The sequence below is a fragment of the Engraulis encrasicolus genome, chromosome 19, assembly GCF_034702125.1.
Source record: "Engraulis encrasicolus isolate BLACKSEA-1 chromosome 19, IST_EnEncr_1.0, whole genome shotgun sequence".
NCBI lineage: Eukaryota > Metazoa > Chordata > Actinopteri > Clupeiformes > Engraulidae > Engraulis > Engraulis encrasicolus.
In genome coordinates this window covers 7,865,019-7,884,227 of record NC_085875.1, presented here as the reverse complement: position 1 = coordinate 7,884,227, position 19,209 = coordinate 7,865,019, and the positions used below count along the sequence as shown (strand labels likewise).

The following is a 19,209-nucleotide window of genomic DNA, read 5'->3' as shown; positions in this document are numbered from 1 at the left end:
AAAGTCATGTGACGCTCTTGCAAGTCAGCTGATATTTCTAAAACATATGGAAAGGAAACCCTGTGCAAAAACGAGTGCCCATGCTGTTGAAGGAGGTTGCCCCCCTGTATTCTAATTTCTCTGGGTTGCCTCAAGTTCTTCACTTTTCAGCCCTTTCTCACTATCTCACTTCACACTTTGAATTTCTCAGAACAAAGTCTCTGAAGTATTGATGAGAATCATTGATGACTCCAGTAGTCTACTAGAAGAGAAGTCTATGCACATTATCCACTATAAAGACCACTATAATTAAAGTAAAACATCCTATGCAAATTTACATGGCCACTTCATTATATTAATTACAATAAAATTGATGTATTATCTATGTATCTAGGTTATATTAGCTGTATACTACACATGGTATGGACACCCTAATTATTGCAGAAAATCATTTACAGTTCAATGTGAAAGAAATGACAATGAAGCACATAGGTTGGTCTTAGTTTAACGCTTTTAAAGGTTTTATTAAGACAAAATAACCTGTTAATACCACAAATCTGAGTGATTAGGTATTTATTTCTTCCCGTTAGGTTACGATTTTTCCATTCAATACAGTATATTGCTACTGGTGAATCTTTTTCTTTAATAGACAAAAACATAACCTTCTACACACACGCACACATATGCATGCACACAAACAATTTCCACAAACAAACACACACAGAGGCACTCACCCACACACGCATGAACACACAAACACTCACCCAGACACACGCACGCATGCGCACACACACAGTGTCTCTCACACATTACACACACTCACGCACTCACACACACACACACTGTCCATCTCAGCTGAACATGTCCTGAGAGACAATTCCAGAGAATTATCAAACTGACCAATTGTCTTTTCCAACAGGGTCTGTCAGCTATGCATGTACGTTACTGTAAAACTCACTTCTTCCTGCCCACTGTAAAACATTACAAGTAAGTAAGCATGCATCATGTCAGTAACTCTATTGTCCAAAAACTGAACAGACAAGCAGAAAAAGGCATTTAGAGAGTTATAGTCAGTCATTTTGGACAGAACAGCACATTATTTTAAAGGCCTGTCTGCAAAATCTAGAGTACACAAAATGGCTCCTCAAGTACCGTGATGCGTATGGTCACAGAGAGAAATTTGATGGGAGAGGGAGGCAGAGACAGAGGAAATCACATTTGAGATTACAAGTTTCTGTACTGTGACAGGTTTTCAACTCTTTCTGCTCTTCATAGTAGTTAAAAGTACCCTGACAATGTTGTTGATGTTGTTCTTGTCCATGCACCACAGCTGGGGCACTGTGGTCAGACATTGTTTTAGTAATAAACTTGGTTAAGTTAACCTGCAGACAGTGGGAAATCTGCTAATGTATAGCCTGATGGCATCATTCAGTTAAGAAAAGCAGGACTCCAGCCTCTTGTATTAGGTAATATACCACTTCCTCCAGGTTAACCTAACCTTATTTGCAACTGAACCACCTTTTTGTAATATGGCCGCTGTCCAACAGCACTCTCGTTTACCCATGGCGCATCATCTTCATTCTAACTTTGTTGGCCTTGTTTTTCTCCTCTGACATCCCAACAGCTGCCTGTTTCAGCCACGATCCATCTTCATCGTCACTCCTGTGGCCATATCACTCCGCTGGGTCTTTAGTCTCCTCCAATGTCCATCTTTGATGTCGACATCCCATTCTATACCAATACCATCAGTGGCTGTCATGGTGGTGATGAAGGAGGGAGGCCATTGCTGCCCAAACACGGCGCTGCAGAGGCCAAGCCCTCCTTGTCAGTGGCCTCTAGTGTGTGTGGAGGAGGTGTGTGTGCTGGCGTGTTTCCTTCGGAGTGTGTGTGTTGTTCCTCTTCCATCTTGACGCCGCTTTCTTCCATTTCTTCCTCTACTTCGGTGAACTCCTCTCCCTCAGATGAGCCCCCCTTGTCGTTTTCGGCGTCTGTTTCCCTGGTGTGCGGTGGGTTTGTGCATTCCGAAGAGCTGATGTATCCTTCGGAGTGTGCGTGTCCTCCCTCCTCTCTCCTCTTGTCACTACTGTCTTCCATTTCCTGGTCCTGTTCCTGTTCCTGTTCCAGTTCGTCTTCTGTGAACTCCACTCCTTCAGACGAGGACCCATTGTCATTGTCATCGTCAATGTCATCGTTGTCTTCACCATTGGGGACTACCTCATCCTGTGGGGCATCATCGCCAGTGGCTGCTGACGTCTGGGTGGGCGTGGCTTGTTTGATCGGGGCGTGGCACATGGGGCACGTCTCCTGCACGTACAGCCACTTCCTCAGGCAGTTGCCGTGGAAATAGTGGCCGCAGTAGGTGATGACGGCCGACGACATGTCCTGAGGAGAAGAGGAGACGTTTTAAATCAAGATGGCGGGAAAAGGCAGATTTTTCAGTTTACTGATGAATGTTGTTCTGAATTTATAAATTGCTGTTGTTAAACAGCATTCTAATGGACTCATCAGGTTAATGGAGTACCTTTACTGTACACAGTCAAACCCGGAGCACTATTTGAAGGCAATTGTGTTCCCACTAATAGTGTGTGTGTGTGTGTGTGTGTGTGTGTGTGTGTGTGTGTGTGTGTGTGTGTGTGTGTTACTTTGGAAAGGCTGTAATGCTTGGTTTATTTAATCTGTCTAGAAACACTGATAATGTGCATACCTATAAGGGTGTGCTAATGTGGATGCCTGCACAGTATGTGCATGTGTCCAGTCCACCTAACCTGGTAGCAGATAGCACAGACTGCTGCTGAGTGGCATGGATGCAGATGTATAGCGTGTGCATGCATGCGTGCACATGCGCGTGCAGTGGCACAGATGTCATTGTGGTCCACACACTCACTAATGGGTTAAAGTGGCTAGTAAGTTGTTGGTCTTTTCTACCAGCCAAACTGACATTTCACCAGCATTTGGCCGGTTGGCTGGTGTTAATTTAGAGCCCTGGTACTATACACTGTGTGCAGAATTATTAGGCAAACAAGTTTTTTGACAATATCGTCCATTTTATGCATATTGTCTGACACCATCCTTTATGGACATGAACACCTATTGGATTTAAGCATTCTAGGTCATGCATATTGGTATAATAAGAGACGGTGTGATCGAAGGAGCCCAATACCCTATATCAGGGCAAAATTACTGTGCATAATTATTAGGCAACTTTGTTTTCCTCTCAGACAATGAGCCACAAAAGAGATCTAACAAACTCTGTAAAGACTATAAACAATTTTGAAGTCTTTTAGAAGGATGTGGCTGTCTTGAAATATTGGTCACATCCATCTAATGTACCGTTACAAGCCATCAGTGTCACATGACATGTGCCCACAAAGTAACTGCCAGATTGAGAAGAATTGAAGATGAAACTACCACAAAACTATTACCCTGCAGTGCTGTTATATTCCAGAACTGAAACCTACATCGAGTGTCCACAAGAACATTGTATTCAGCACTCAGAGACATGGCCAAGGTAAAACAGGTGGAAACCTGAAGACCACTCAACAAGAAACTTAAGTCAAGACTGGGTCAAGAAATGTCTTTAGACAGTTTTTTCAATGGTTTTATGAACTAGTGAAAGTGACTGTTAATGGACCAGGTTGATGAGCCTATGGCTAGATCAGTGATGTACACACTCAGATCAGTTCCCGAGTTACACTCAAATGCCAGCAGATTACTGCATAAATACCATTGTCTTCATAAATGATGTGATTTTTTCCCTCTAAAAGATCCAGCCATGGGTTCATCCACCCTGTCTGTCAAGAGTCACTTACCCAAGTCCATAATACCTTTTGAAAACTCTGTCCCCAGGTATTTTTGACCCAGTCTTGACTTAATTAACTTGTTGAATGGTTGTCTGGTGTCATCCCTTCTTACTTTGGCCATGTCTCTGAGCGCTCAATACCCTGTTCTTTTGGACACTCTGTATTGGTTTCTGTTCTGGAATATGATAGGACTGCAGGGTAATATTTTTTTGTAGTTTCACGTCTAATTCTTCTCAATCTTTGGCAGTGACATTTTTTAAGAGACTGATGACTTTGTAACGCTGCATCTGATAGTTCTGTGCGAACATGACCAACATCTTGTTAATTTCAAGACAGCCACATCCCTCTAGAACACTTCAAAATTGTTTATAGACATTTCAGAGTTTGTTAGATCTGTTTCGTTGCCCATTTTCCCAGAAGAAAACAAATTTGCCTAATAATTATGCACACCTGATATAAGGTGTTGGGCACCTTCGACTACACCCCCATCTTATTATACAAATATGCATGACCTGGAATGCTTAAATCCAATAGGTTTTCATGTTCATATAGATTGCTGTTGGAAAATATGCATAAAAAAGACAATATGGTCAAAAAACATGTTTGCCTAATAATTCTGCACACAGTGTATCTATGTGTGCGTGAATGCATGTGTATAGATGTGTATACGGTATGGTTTCCTGACCTGGTAGCAGATGGCACAGACGTCGTTGTGGTCCTTGAGCTGCTGCGGCGTGGCTCTGGGCAGCTGGTTGATCTTCCGGGCCGCCTCTCTGCGCAACAGGAAGTTGCTCCAGCCGGCCCGGGCGCGCAGCCACACGCTGCAGTAGGAGTGCACGATGAGCACCGAGGCGCCCAGCCAGCTCCACTCGCCAAACAGGCACTCCCAGGCGCCGTACAGCACCACGCACACGGCCAGCAGGAACTCCAGCGCCCGGCACACGCCGTTCACGTAGTACACCACCTCGTCCAGGCCCGCGATGGCCGTGGAGAGGCACACCTCCAGCATGAAGAGGCCGTAGACCAGCAGCGTGCCCGTCACCTGAGGAGAGGGACAATTACAGTTTAGCACCGCACACACACACACACACACACGCACGCACGCACACATGCTCCATTTGACGTACACACGCTTCATTTGAAGCAGAAGATGCTTGACTATGATTCCCTTATACAATATGATTCATTGATATGAACCATGTTATAGTTAGGAGGACTGGAGGATTTGTAGCTGAACTATTTGAAAAATGTTGATACACTTGAGGCAATATGAGTCAATTTAACTCACGGAGCAGTTTTCCTGTCACTTCATGGTGGTTAGAGAAAGAACTTGAATAGGTGATTCTACAAGGAAAACAGACGCACGCACACTCCCACCCCCACCCCCACTAGACCCCGGACTCCAACAGATGCATATATACTATATAATGTAGGAAATAAATATTGGTGTGAAATCTGATCTCTGTGTCTTGGTGTGTTTGTGAGTGTACAGTTGTTCTTCAGAGTGGTTTTGGTAGCTAGGGGGTGCCGCCAGCAAACACGCACCCCCCACCTGTGACAGTACCATATGATGACCCTATTATGATGACAAAGTAGTAGCAGTGGTCATAGTAACCAAGATGAGATTGGATATAGGGCTTGTTTTTGATGGAGCAGTGCTGCTGGTTAGAAACCAGAATGCATTGAAATGGCAAAGTGCGCATGCGGGCTGCAGAGCAAAAGCAGCACCACTGCTCCATCACAAACGAGCCCAGTGTGTAGGTCACAGTAGCGTTACACCTGACGAAGACCACACTGCATGGTTGAAACGTTGTGTTAATAAATCGGGAGCAGCAAGTGTACGACCTTCCTTCTTTTCCCGTTGTGTGGGTCACCATGACCTTTGACCTCACCTGTAGAGAGGTGAGGATGCAGCTGGAGAGGAGGATGAGGAGCCAGAGGTCCATGACGAAGAACTGGGAGAGCTTGTAGGCCATGAGGATGGGGGAGAGCAGCAGCAGCACACACATGCTCAGGCCCCGCAGGTGCTTCCACACACTCCTGAGGAGAAGCAGAAAGAGGGATGGATGAACTAAATCCAAAGCACTCGCCATTGAGTCAAGGTGGTGGAGTTAATTAAAAGGTTTACATTTTTTTTTTAAAAAAATTATTAAAGGATCCCCATTAGCTTATGCCGTAGCAGTTCGCTAGTCTTCCTGGGGTCCTAATTGAGTTTTTCAAAGATTCAAGTAAAAAAATACAAGAAGATCTCAAAAGGTCAGCAACAAGTCTAGCAAACTGTTATAAAATGCAATGCTGCCACATTGCTGAAACTTCTCACACATGCAATGCTGCCACATTGCTGAAAGTTCTCACACATTTAAAACAATAAAAATAGACCTTACACCTTACATTTAAAGGAGAGGACTTTGGAGCTCTTGCTATTTTCTCTTATTTTATTTTATTTCTCCTTTGTTTTACTAGGGTAGTCACATTGAGGCAGTTGCCTCTTTTCCAAGCGGGACTCTTGCCGAAATAGAGGAATTTTTTGCTTTCTAAAAATAAGCCATAAAGACACATATGTCCACAAATGTATGTCTATACACAATAGACGCACAAAGGCAGGCAGCATACTTTTTCTGTGTTTTTTTTACACACTGTAGTAGTTTATGGCAAATTGTGTGCTCCTTAAGTCAGCCTCCACTGAACATCTGAGGTATTACAAAGTTAGAACATAGATTTGGCATCAACGCCACAAAAAAAAAAAAAAAACGTTTTTCCCATGTAAAGCAACTTTGGAAATTACATTGACGAAAAACTATTTTTTAAATCTTTTCAGGGAACGTAATTAAGGCGGTAGGTGTTTGTTGTCACGCTGGCCGCCTTCACTACAAAGTGGGGGTGGAAGGCCTAGTGTAGTGTGTCATGTAGGTACCGGTTTCTGCTGGCGGCCAGTGCCAGTACGATGGGCTCGGTGATCTCGATCATGTTCTGCAGGGTGGAGGTGAGGATGATGAAGAGGATGATGGACAGGAGGAAGGAGCGCTGCACAGACGACATGTCCAACAGCCCCGTCTGCAGTGCCAGCAGCAGCAGCGTCACGCCCTCCGTCACGCCACTGCAACACACACACACACACACACACACACACACACACGCACACGCACACACACACGCACACGCACACGCACACGCACACGCACACGCACACGCACACGCACAGACATATACACAGACACACACACACACACACACACACACACACACACACACACACACACACACACGCACACACACACACATATATACATATACACCTTCAGAAAGACTGTCACTATCTAAAGCATGCATAACTAAGCAGTATACGCTCTTACACATTCTCTACAGTTGCCACAAGTTGTTCCTCAGTCCTGGCTACAGACATAATGTTGTTTTAAAATGTCCTAATGCCAAGTGCTGTAGTGAGTGCCCTACAGTATATGACCTGCATGCATGTCGTTACGGTGGCCTATCTGACCAGTCTGCGCATATACCAGAAGTTTCCAGCCAAGGCTCCCCTGACATATGCCATGCCACACTATTTTTTTCCCATACTAAGTATACTAAGAACATGGTTAAATGATAAACCAGGCTTAGTTAATCTATAGATAGTGGTAAGCCTGCTACTAGATAAACATGCAGGCATCATTTAGTTAAGAAAATGAAGACTCCAGGCTCTTCTATTAGATAGTTCATGTTAACCTCAAAGTTACATTCACCTGGTTTACTACTGATTCAGCTTCTTAGCATAGAACCCTGTGCATGGTGTTATGTGTTGTTATGAGTGCCCTGTCTATCTGACCTGCGCATGCTGTTACATGGTGTTATGAGTGCCCTGTCTATCTGACCTGTGCATGGTGTTACATGGTGTTATGAGTGCCCTGTCTATCTGACCTGCGCATGGTGTTATGTGTTGTTATGAGTGCCCTGTCTATCTGACCTGTGCATGGTGTTATGAGTGCCCTGTCTATCTGACCTGTGCATGGTGTTACATGGTGTTATGAGTGCCCTGTCTATCTGACCTGTGGTGTTATGTGGTGTTATGAGTTCCCTGTCTATCTGACCTGTGCATGACATTGTGGTTCTGCACGGCTGCGTATCCTCCCAGGAAGAACTTGCAGAGATTCATGAGGCCCAGTGCCACATAGGACACCACACACGCCAGGCCCATCAGGGAGTAGGGGGTGGAGCAACTCTCAGACACGCTACACACAGACACACATGAGAGAGACACAGAGAGAGAGAGAGAGACTTTGCTGGTCAATACAAATGGGCAAAAAAACCCTGGTAAAAACACATCAGTGTGCACTAATCTGCTGACATAGGAAGAGTTGTTGTTCAACATTTGTAAGTCAGATGCTTTGGATAGTGAAGGAAGAGATACAGGAAGAGTCCGATGGGTGTAATGTAATGGGATGTAATTTGTGTACAGTTGCATAGTAATGTGTGACGTGTTACTGTACGTGTACACCAGAAACGACCAAAAGCGAAATGGGCGACCGCAGAGTGAATTTCTGAAGTTAAAAGTCAGTTAATAGTATGTTATGAGCTATGATGCCGTTTGGCGAAAACCAGTTGAAATTTCTAAAGGTGGCAAGCCAGAACCGTGATATGATTAGATCAAACATGTCAATATCACGTACAAAGCGATTACAGTGAATTCATGGCAAAACTTCAATGAACTCGGCTACTCGGCCGCGTTGGTCATTTCTAATGCACATGTACAATTAGAAAATGGTTGCCAACTGTCCCTTTAAATACGGAATCGTCACATATTTAGAAATAAAAGTATGGTTTCGTATTGACCTGAAACGGGACACAATTTGGTTAAAATGCAGGAAATTGCACCTAAGAAATACAACATTTTCTCAACAATGAAGTGTCCCATATTTTTTTCACACACAACTGGCAACCCTCATATGTCATTATGTCACATCAGTGCCTGATTGGTTACTTCAGTTATCGCATGTACCTGCCAAGTAGGAACAAGAGCAGCCCCTGGTGGCTGGTTGCAGGACTGCAGAGCTGGGCACCAAACAGCAGAAGCCAGAAGACAGAGAAGAGCAGAGGCACAGAGAAGCTCTGCCACACCGACACACACACAGCAAACAACCTTTGCAAGCCCACCTCCTACAGAGAGAGAGAGAGAGAGAGAGAGAGAGAGAGAGAGAGAGAGAGAGAGAGAGAAGCCAAAAGAGACAGATGGTCAAGAGATCAAAGAGGTCATTGTTGTAATCTCTGCATAGTTTCTTAACAAAATGCTATAATTTATTCCAAAACATCCTTTAGTCATTAGCCCAGATAACAGATTTGCTACGTTTACCTGATGTTTTTAATTCCGAATGAATAATTCAGCATTAAATAGTTCCATCGAGTTTACTTTGATCTTTCAATTAATTCCGAATTAAGAAGTGTTTACATGACATGGAATTAAGCTTTATTCAGAATTAAAGTGAGTTCATTCAGAATTAAATGTTTAAGGTAAACGTAGCCAGTGTGTAAACATAGTGTGCGTGTTCTGAACTCGCTAATAGAAAGGTCATAGCAGTTAGTCCCTCTACCAAAACAAAGCAGTGCGGCTATTCTAGAACAAGCTTACTTACAAGGAACTTGCTCAGATTAAACACCCCCACATACACTAAGTGACTCAACCTGCTTTTGGGAAAATCCCCCAGCTGAACAATGCATCACGGGTGACTTCAGTGGCACGTCAGTTCATGGCATCTTGCTACAAGGTGTTCAGTGCACTGTTGTTTTTACTTTAAGCATTTGTGCCACAATTCATGAATGTTGCACTCAAGGCACAAAGCCACCATGAGCAGCACGCTGCCTGAAGCTGTGCCCATCAAGTCATGTCTCCAGTATTGCTGTTAAAGGGGTATGCCACTATTTTGAGGCTTAATACAGTTAAAATCGTTGGCCAGGGTTTATATAGGTGGTAAAATGTCTTATTTTTCATGTAAGCCGTTGTCTTGTTTTAAGACAAGTTAAAAGAGGGAGTATGTCGCTAAGCTAGTGAAAGTCAATGGATCCGTGTAGCATGTAGCAATGCTACATGGATGCATTCACTTTCACTAGCTTAGCGACATACTCCTTCTTTTAACTTGTCTTAAAGCAAGACAAGGCTTCACATGAAAAATAAGACACTTTACCACCTTTATAAACCCTAGCCAACGATTTTAACTGTATTAAGCCCCAAAATAGTGGCATATCCCTTTAAGCAGGGCTCTTTATCCAAGTGTAAGTGGAGTTCCCGATTTCTCCGGAGCTCAGAAATGTCATGTGTATTGCTCCTGGCCTGACTAGAAGCAACATAGAGAAGGTGTTGCGTCACTATGAGGGTGTAGCCTGGCTACTGTATACAGCATGGCCATTGTGGCTGCCTGTCCTCCATTCCCCAGCCTTCTGCCTTTCAGCGTGATGTCACTGAGGGCAACTCAACAGAGACAGTAGAAAAGGTAGAGACGGTTCAAGCCCGTCCTTTTCCAGGTTCACCTGAATCTCCATTTAGGGCACAAACATGTCTAGGAGAAACTAGCAGACACTTCAGCTGTCCCTGGCCATTTTCACCGAAGGTGTTGCGTCAGTAGGAGGTCGCAGCCTGGCTAACAGCCCGCTGCCCAGGCCAGCCCGCTGAAATGAGCAGACCCCCACCCTCTCCCTCTTTTAGGACCACCATCCTTCCTCTTTTATGCATCATCCAGCACCTGTGCCCATCAAGTCGCCCCTCACTCACCTATATCTCGGTGTAGGCTGCCCTGGCCAGCCTGTAGGGCAGGAACATGTCTAGCTGAAATGAGCAGAGCCCCACCCTCCCTCATTTTGGATCATCACCCTTCCTCTTTTACTCACCATGGGTGCGTTCCAATATGCGACCTTGCGTCCTCCACTTGTGCTTGTGGCCTCACATTTTGCTGATGCCCCGCCTCCGTGGAGGAAACAATTAAGTTTCCCCGCTGTCAGCCTAGCCAAAGCAATTTTTGGGGGACTATTCTTCATTCACCATCCAGTTTGCAAATGAGAAAATGACTTTACTGTTGAGCTTTTGCGAGATATTGAAATATAATCCTGATGTCATCATGACGTATTACTTCCTGGTACGAGGCCACAAGCACAAGTGGAGGACGCAAGGTTGCATATTGGAATGCACCCCATTACTCATTTAAGTCACCCCTCACTCACCTGTACCTCGGTGTAGGCTGCTTTGGCCAGCCTGTAGGGCAGGAACATGTCTAGCTGAAATGAGCAGAGCCCCACAACCCTCCCTCTTTTTAGATCATCACTCTTCCTCTTTCACTCACCATTACTCATTTAAGTCACCCCTCACTCACCTGCACCTCGGTGTAGGCTGCTTTGGCCAGCCTGTAGGGCAGGAACATGTGGCTGAGCAGGAAGGCGGCCACCTGCAGGCAGGAGATGACCATGGAGGCGGAGGCCACCGTGCCGACCGTGTCCAGGGGCAGGCAGCAGGCCCGCGCCACCAGGGGCAGCAGGTGAGCCGAGAACAGCCACACCTGACGCGTACGCATCAGGAACGCACACAGCGTGCTCACAATCACCTGGCCTGCACACAGAGGCATGGCTTTATTATGTGTATGTGTGTGTGTGTGTGTACGCTAACAAGAGAATGTTATATTATTTTCATGCATCACATATTTCCATTGGTTCAATGATTGTGTGATCCCTTCCATGCACATACCACCAGTTTGTTTTGTGTGTGTGTGCGCGCGCGCGCGCGCGTGCATACTGTACTGTAGTTTTTGTGTAATGTTACATACCGGTCAGAGTAGATACAAAACTGTTCAAGGCATGAGAGTCCAGATAAAGCGGCCTGTCCTCCCCATAACGCATCTCTGCCTGTATATAATCCCTGTGGAAAAAAACAGGAATAAATCATCATTATGATGATGACCATACATTCACGCTGACCTTAGTCTGCACCTCATTGACTGGAATTGTTAAAACAAGACTTGAATTTGTAGCAACAAAAGTGGGGCTTGGTTCATTATAGTGATAAAACTGATGGCAATGATGATCAGCTTCGGCCATATTTTAATTAACATGGCAACATTAACCAGGACTCTGCCCCATCTTCCTCTCTGACTAAGGTACCCTGACCATGTTACCGCCCCACCCCACTCCTCCCTGGGGGCTGCAGATGGGCTGCCCCTTTGCACGGGTGTGGCATAAATGCAATTGTGTGTGTGCACTCTGTGCCGTGGACTGCTGTGTCACAATGACAATATTAGTTTCACTTTTGTTTATTAGTCTAAAAGGTCCTCTGATTTTACATGTGTTTCCCAATACATAGCATAATAGCCTAATACCTGATAAGATGATAAGATTACCTGCAGTTGTGATGGCCCACGTAGAGCAGCAGCCCAGTGAGCACGTGCAAGTACAGCTGCACAATGTGGCCCAGTGGAAGCACCAGCATCACCATGCTCAACAGCTGACCTGAACGCAAATTACATGTAGGCTCACTTCAGGATGAATCTCTCAAATACATTAACATAAAGGTACCAATTCTCTCTCTCTCACACACACACACACACACACACACACACACACACACACACACACACACACACACACACACACACACACACACACACACACACCTTCTGTATATTTTCTGGCCTATTGTCCATGTTGGTTCATTGGGCTAATTCTCAGTGCTCTTTAGGCCTAGAGCTCTACATGAAACATTAGCATAGCCTACTCACCTACATAGTAGACGTTCCAGATGACATATTTGTACTTGAAAAGCATATCTTCATTCCTGGCCTTGATGTGCTCCGTGAAGCTCTCTATGTCGCATTTGTACAGCAGATCAAGGGCAAGCAAACTGGGTACCCGCAAGGCCACATTGGCCACGTTCTCCAACCACGACATTTTGTCAACAACACATAGACTCACACGAGGCAGCAAATTCCTTGGCGTGGCAGACCTGCTTCAGAATATCCCGTCACATTTTGTCACACTTGTAACGACCACGGTTCCACCCGAACGTCCCAGAGCAGCAAACCCATACTCGACTTACTTGGGCCTACTTGAACTTCATCTTAGGGAACACCCGCTTCATGCCTTATTTCTCCATGTCTTTTAAGTCGTGCTGACACTATGGAGTTCAAAAGGCAGGCGTTACTTTCGATATTTTCCACTCCAGCTGTCACCTCAGTTCACAGGCAGCAACATCCGGTTAAGAATAGTCTTGTTAACTTGATACAAAGTGAGCGCAACAGGAAGACACCTGCAACAATGTTGCAGAAAGGCACCTGGCAGCAAGTCTGCTACAATGTTGCTGTTGCCGACTACCCCCAAATGAATGCGGCTTCGTCATCTGTCCATTCTGAAGAAGTCGATTGCAAGTAGCGAGGAGAAATCTATCTAGTCTGACTGAGCACCCGAGTTACACTGTCAACAATCGCATGAAACGTACAGAGGGCGTATTTAGTCGAACGCCTCTGGTTATGCAACGTATCGTCAACAAACGCATTACATACACATTCACGCAAATGCACATGTAGGCCTATCTGAAAGGCTTGAAACTGAAAAAATATTTGGGAATGGATCTCTGTGACCGAAAGGAAAACAGAGGAGAGTCAGCGTGGCTTTTTCCGGTCAAAACGTCATTCACCGACTATTAAGAGTCCATATTTCAAAATAAAGGTGCTGCTTTGACATGATTCCCATGTCCTTACTATTTCAGAGTAAAACATTCCATTTATGAAACGAAAATAGCTGAAGTGTAGTAGGCTACAGGGAAAAGTGAAACGGGTGAGCATTGATAGTTTCAACCATAGAGGTTAAAAACCAGAAGAGGTTAAAAAATAAAAGTTATTTTAAACTCATTGGTGTGTATTCAAAAACCTCTGTAGCCTGTATCAGATTAGTCCAGATGGATCTAGTCCACCTCTGACTGGATAGGCTATATCAGATCAGACAGGAAGAAACAGCCTATAACGTTGAAAAATAAATAAGTCAAAACAGAATTTGAATAATGTATTTATAATACAATAGAATATTTATGTATAATATTATATATATATATAGCCTATATTTAAAGGTGTATTTGGGGTGTTCTCTTTTTGACCGGGATTGAGTTATCCAATGTTATGAAGGACTAGCCATTAGTGGAGTGGATAGTCAAGGTTAATTCAGTAGCCCAGCCCAGTCCGTTATGCTCATGTCCTTCTCTGAGGCCGGGAGTGGTCTGGCACACTGCGTCAAGACACCATACCACAATCGGGCAAGTTGCAGATGAGGTCCCAAGTTAAAATCCAGCCCGGTTCAAAATTACGCTTTTACACACCTCTGTCGTTGGACAGGTGCCGGTGCGTAGGATATTATCCCAGTGGGGTTGTCATTCAAGTGTAAATAAATCCTGCACAATCACTACATTTACATTATGTTTTTAATTTTGAATCAATAATTCAGAATTAAATAGTTCCATCGAGTTTACTTTGATCTTTCCTTTAATTCCGAATTAAGAGGTGTTTACGTGACGTTTTCAAAGCAGAATTAAGCTTTATTCAAAATTAAGGTCAGTTAATTCTGAAGTAAATGTCTCATGTAAACGTAGCAAATGTCCAATGTTGTATTAAAGTGGTGGTGGAATGGATAGTGAGCAGGATTTCTTTAAACGAGAATCCAGTCCGGGTCGTTTTCCAGCCAACCCTATGCTGCCCTATCTGTCTCTCCCTCTCATTTCCTGTAATCTCTTCACTGTCATTATCAAATAAAGGCTCAAAATTCCCCCAAAAATATTGAAAATAAAAAAACTAAAATAAAAGGCTGTGGCACTGGGACAAAGGAACTGTCAAGCAGCCTGTCTGTACAGAAACAGACAGACAGGAGTCTACCGCTGACCAAGATTCTTTGGGGGTGGCAAGGGGATGCCAGTGTTGTGTCGAGATGAGTTGCTGAGCAGGGGGAGATTATTTTCTAGAACTCACCCTAAATCTATTTTTGTGAATTAATAGTCAAATAGGAAGCTATTCCCATTCTTACAAAGTTGAACACTGTTCATGTTTCAACATGAATTTGAGCCATGCAGTGCGACTAAACTAAATGGACTTTTATGAGCAGCACCGACAACAGCTAAGTGAACTGAATAAAGTGCTGATAACAGACCAGTCATCATTATTAAGTGTGTATTCGACTGTATCAGAATAAATTAAATAAATAGCAGTGCTTAATTTGTAAACCAGCAGGTAACGGAACGCAAAGTAGACTTAAAGACACGTCGATGACGACATGGACTGAGGTCCCGGAACGCACACCAAAAAAAAAAAAAGGCACTTCTACAGCTGTTACACATACACATTGCACATACAAGCGTCATTTCAAACAACATCACTTTAATAAAATGACATAAGATTGCGTTACCAGAAACGAGCGCTACATGAAGTGAGTGCGCGCGCGCTGTGCGTGCGTGCGTGTGTGTGTGTGTGTGTGTGTGTGTGTGTGTGTGTGTGTGTGTGTTACGGACAACAAATGCAAATGACTCACCATTTAGCTGCTCATAACATTCCACATCACCAGCATGTCAGGATTCTCCTCCCTCTCTCTGTTGCGCGTTTTACTGCGTGCGTCTGTCGCGTTTCTGTGTCCCTTGGAAACCCACGATCTGACGTAAGGGACAGGGTTGAATTTATCCAGTGGTGGTCCAACAAGATTCAGGAACAGCAAAGATGATATGGTGGGTATGAGCAGAGAGCCACGATGGGGAGTGCATATCAGATTCATTTGAGAAAAGCCACGCTCACATTCAGCACTTGCAATGGGAATACTGTTGACAGCAACAAGTAATTCCCTCAGTTCATCGGGCATGTCGTTTCCATCCGAGTCCCTGTATGCCCTGTAGGCCCGTAGGACAGCGCGTGGGTTTGTGATGTTGAAGCGTTGGCACAGTGACTCAACCTCAGTCTCTCCATACAACGCATCTGCTCCATCAGGCCAATACTGTGCGTAAAGTACCTTCAACTCCTCAATGAATTTGTTATATCCAGTTTTGTCTGGCACGCGACCTCCTTGCGATAGCATGCGCTCCTCCAGGTTTTTGGCCACAGTTAAGAAAAACTGCTTGTGGTCGAGTGATTTGTCACTTGGCTTTCCTCCATTCAGTGTGACACCTTGGAATGAGTTTTCAACGATCCCCCTTTGGCTCAGTTCAGTGTAGCTCCCTGGCCGTTCTGACATTGCCTCGAGTACTCTGATTTCACGTGAAATTGTCTTGTGTGCTGAAATGATGGTGACGTCTCTTTTTTGAAGCTCAACTGAAAGCTCAGACAATTCTTGTAGTGCATCGCACATAATGCCTAAATTGTTCACAAAGGCATGTGAAGACAGGCGCATAGCAAGCCCGCTGTATGTGCGCCTTGTGATGCCATCGCGAGAGGGGTCGTCGGATGCCGTTTGGAAATGTTTGTAAAGTGCTGGGTAATTCTTCCACACAGCGTCGACTGTTCTAAAACTTGAGGCCACCCACCTGGTATCTAGAATTCGACCTATTTTGCATAGTTGTACATCGAGGCTCTCCGCAGCCGTTCTCAGTTCCAATCGGTTTTTGTTGGATGTGCTATACAGTGCATACAGCTTGTCCATCAGACTTTTAAAGTGATTTACGGCGCCCATCTCTTTCACTACGTCGGCAACCGCGAGCTCAAGTCTGTGGGCTGAGCAGTGCCACAGAGTGATGTTGGGGAACATTGCCTGGAGCCGACTCGCCACTCCACTTTTACGCCCCAACATAACGGACGCACCATCACAAGTTACCCCAATGAGGGTTTTAGACAGAAATTCCTGGGTGAAATGAAGACGCTCCAGGGCAGTCAGCAGTGCATGGACAATACCGTGGGCAGTTAGATCATCTAGCTCGACAAGCTCAGTGAAAATATTGGTGGGTTTGTCCATGTCGGGCAACTGAGCACGAATATAAATGATTAAACAGCTCTTCTTACTCAAGCTAGTTGACTCGTCCAACATTAAACTGAGTTTAGGTGCGCACACAACTATTTGTTCGAATAGCTTTCTTTTCATTTCTTCTGAAATGTGTTTTTGAATGTTACTACATGCCACGTTCGAGTGCAAAATCCTCCCCATGTCCAGTCCATTTAATTCTTGACAATCAATCTCGTGCTCAAAGCCATATGCGGGACGGTGACGTTTAGCTTCCTTGTATGCTGTGCGAAATACACGAGCGGTGGTGGTAATTTGTTCGGACAGGCTGTTCATTACACACTGGCCCATACTGTCTACTCTGGCTTTCTCCAGAATGTTTGCGGCTGCCAGGTGAGCTTTAGTACGGGCATGTTCGAATACTTTTTTCCGGAGTGCGCGTTGCTGTTTTTTGATATCCAAAGCCGATGATGACACTGTACTGGACACCCACTCTTTGGCAAGTTTCAGCCCCCCAGTCTTAGCCTAAGTGGCCCCAATGTCCCCACTTTTTGACAGATTGTGCAGCCTAAACCTAAACTCCCCATAACCAGCCAGGGGTTGTATGACTGTTTGATTTTAAACTGCTCTGGCGTCCAAATATGTGAGCATCCTCCCTTCCCGGATCTCTCGCTTGCCCCATCCTGCTCTCCTCCGCTGTCCCTGTCGTGCCAAAAAGTGAGTGCCTGCCAAAAAGCGAGTGCCCTCATTGAAAGCAATGGAAACCGATGACCAATTTTTCAGATAGTTTTTACCCATTTTTGCAGATAAATCTGACACAATTTAAGATGGAAAGCCTATTAATAAAGCATCTACATTCCTTCTGGAAGTATTACAAAGAACTGGTTACAATTTCGGTATTATTTCCATAAAAGAATCTAAGAATTGTCATAACAAATGATACAGTTTCATTCAAATAGCTCATATTAAGTGGAGGACGAGTACTGTTTCATAAGCATGTTTTTAGTTCATAAATTATGTAATTAATTCTGCAAAAAATTGTATAATTTTCCCTCAAAAAATTGCATTGGTTTCAATGAGGGCACTCGCTTTTTGGCAGGCACTCGCTTTTTGGCACGACATCCCCGCTCTCCTCTCCTGAACCCTCCACGCTAACTGTCCCAGTTGTCACCTCTTGCTCCAGCTCGGTTGTTTCTTGCTGTGATGCTGTAGCACTGGTCTGGTGGTCGTCGTGGCTTTGTCCTTCAACTGCATCTGGCTGGTTGTCCTGATCCGCGGCAGCTGTGTAGTCTGTATCAGCACCGGTCGTAGCTAGCTGCACCTGCACGCTAGAACTAGGAGCTGTTGAGGCGGTGGGAGAACTAGCCGTTCTACTTGCTTCGTGGATGCTAGCAGCGACGCTGCTGTCCCCATCGCCGGTTGCTTTGTAGCGTTTTGACTCCTCTCCCTCTTCCTTTTTCTTGAAAAATGAAGTTAAACTCATCTGTCGTTTAGACATTTTAAAAGTAAAACTTTTCACCTGCACAAGTTGATTGTCCCTCTCACTGACACACTGACCTCCGTCCGACCTGTATTTGCCGCCAGTATTAATTTTCCATTCTGTTCCTCTTGAGGCGTGGTTTGTATGTCAAGCGACCAGTAACATTGAATAGACATGAAGGTATGAAGATTTATTATAAAAACCTAATCCATCAATTTATTTTTGTACAATTTATGAATAGAAGTTATGGGCTACTACATTTAAAAACCTTTTAATGATAAAAAAAAAAAACTTTTTTTTTTTTTAATCATTCACGAGAGGTGGGGGATCAGCCAAAATAAGTCCCGGAACACGGGGGGGTCAAAATGACGAGGTGGGGGATCCTGTTCCGGCATGTTCCGGCTCAAATTAAGCACTGATAAATAGTCTATGCTAATACAAAATATAATGCTTGGCCTTCCAATCTAAGATAACTCAATACAATACACACACAAATCCTTTTTTTCCTTGCACATGCAAATGTGGGGATATGTGAAAGGTGCGTGTGCTGTATGCTATGAGTAGGCTATTGAAACGCTGACACTACTTCCCGCCTAACCTTGTTCTCCCAATCCCATCCCCATCCCAAACCCTGTGTCTCCCAATAGTTTCTCTCCCGTGTTCTGACTGCTGCATAACTCCAACTGTCCTCCTCCTGTCGTGCGCGTGCTTTTGACTACTTACGGGCAGATGTAGGAGTATATAAATGCTGAGTTGGGAATTTGTTGTAAACTGATCTGACCCTGACTAGACCGAGACGCACAGTGGAGATGGCGAGGCTCGCGCTGCTCATGTGGATTTCCTTCGCGATAGAAGCCCAAGTGACCAGCAATTTACTTAGTAACGAAATTAACGTTAACAAGACAGAGAGCGTACACAAGGAAACAAATGCATCACTTACAAATGCATTTATTGATTTAAACGAAATAACGCCTTTCAAAACCACCCCTGAGCCTGTTTTAAACATAACCACCCATGCGCCGGCTTTTA

General features: G+C 44.5%; 2 protein-coding genes across 2 annotated transcripts in view; one reads left to right on the top strand and one right to left on the bottom strand.

Moving 5' to 3' along the window:
• Window positions 1–472: 472 nt before the first annotated feature.
• Window positions 473–13,396, bottom strand: zmp:0000000662 (RING finger protein 145). The gene is made up of 10 exons (XM_063183575.1): window positions 12,524–13,396; window positions 12,146–12,254; window positions 11,576–11,667; window positions 11,129–11,361; window positions 8,770–8,927; window positions 7,862–8,002; window positions 6,694–6,876; window positions 5,672–5,819; window positions 4,465–4,821; window positions 473–2,361 (listed from the first exon to the last, which is right to left on the bottom strand). Exons 1-10 carry the CDS (start codon window positions 12,690–12,692, stop codon window positions 1,735–1,737), a joined length of 2,217 nt encoding a protein of 738 aa, XP_063039645.1. The 5' UTR covers window positions 12,693–13,396; the 3' UTR covers window positions 473–1,734.
• A 5,571-nt stretch (window positions 13,397–18,967) lies between these two features.
• The window catches only part of cpxm1a (carboxypeptidase X (M14 family), member 1a), a 20,436-nt gene continuing 20,194 nt past the window's right edge, over window positions 18,968–19,209 (top strand). The window contains exon 1 of the mRNA XM_063183574.1: window positions 18,968–19,209. This exon is cut by the window's right edge and continues 111 nt beyond it. Coding sequence (XP_063039644.1) covers window positions 18,990–19,209 — 220 coding nt within the window. The 5' untranslated portion in view covers window positions 18,968–18,989.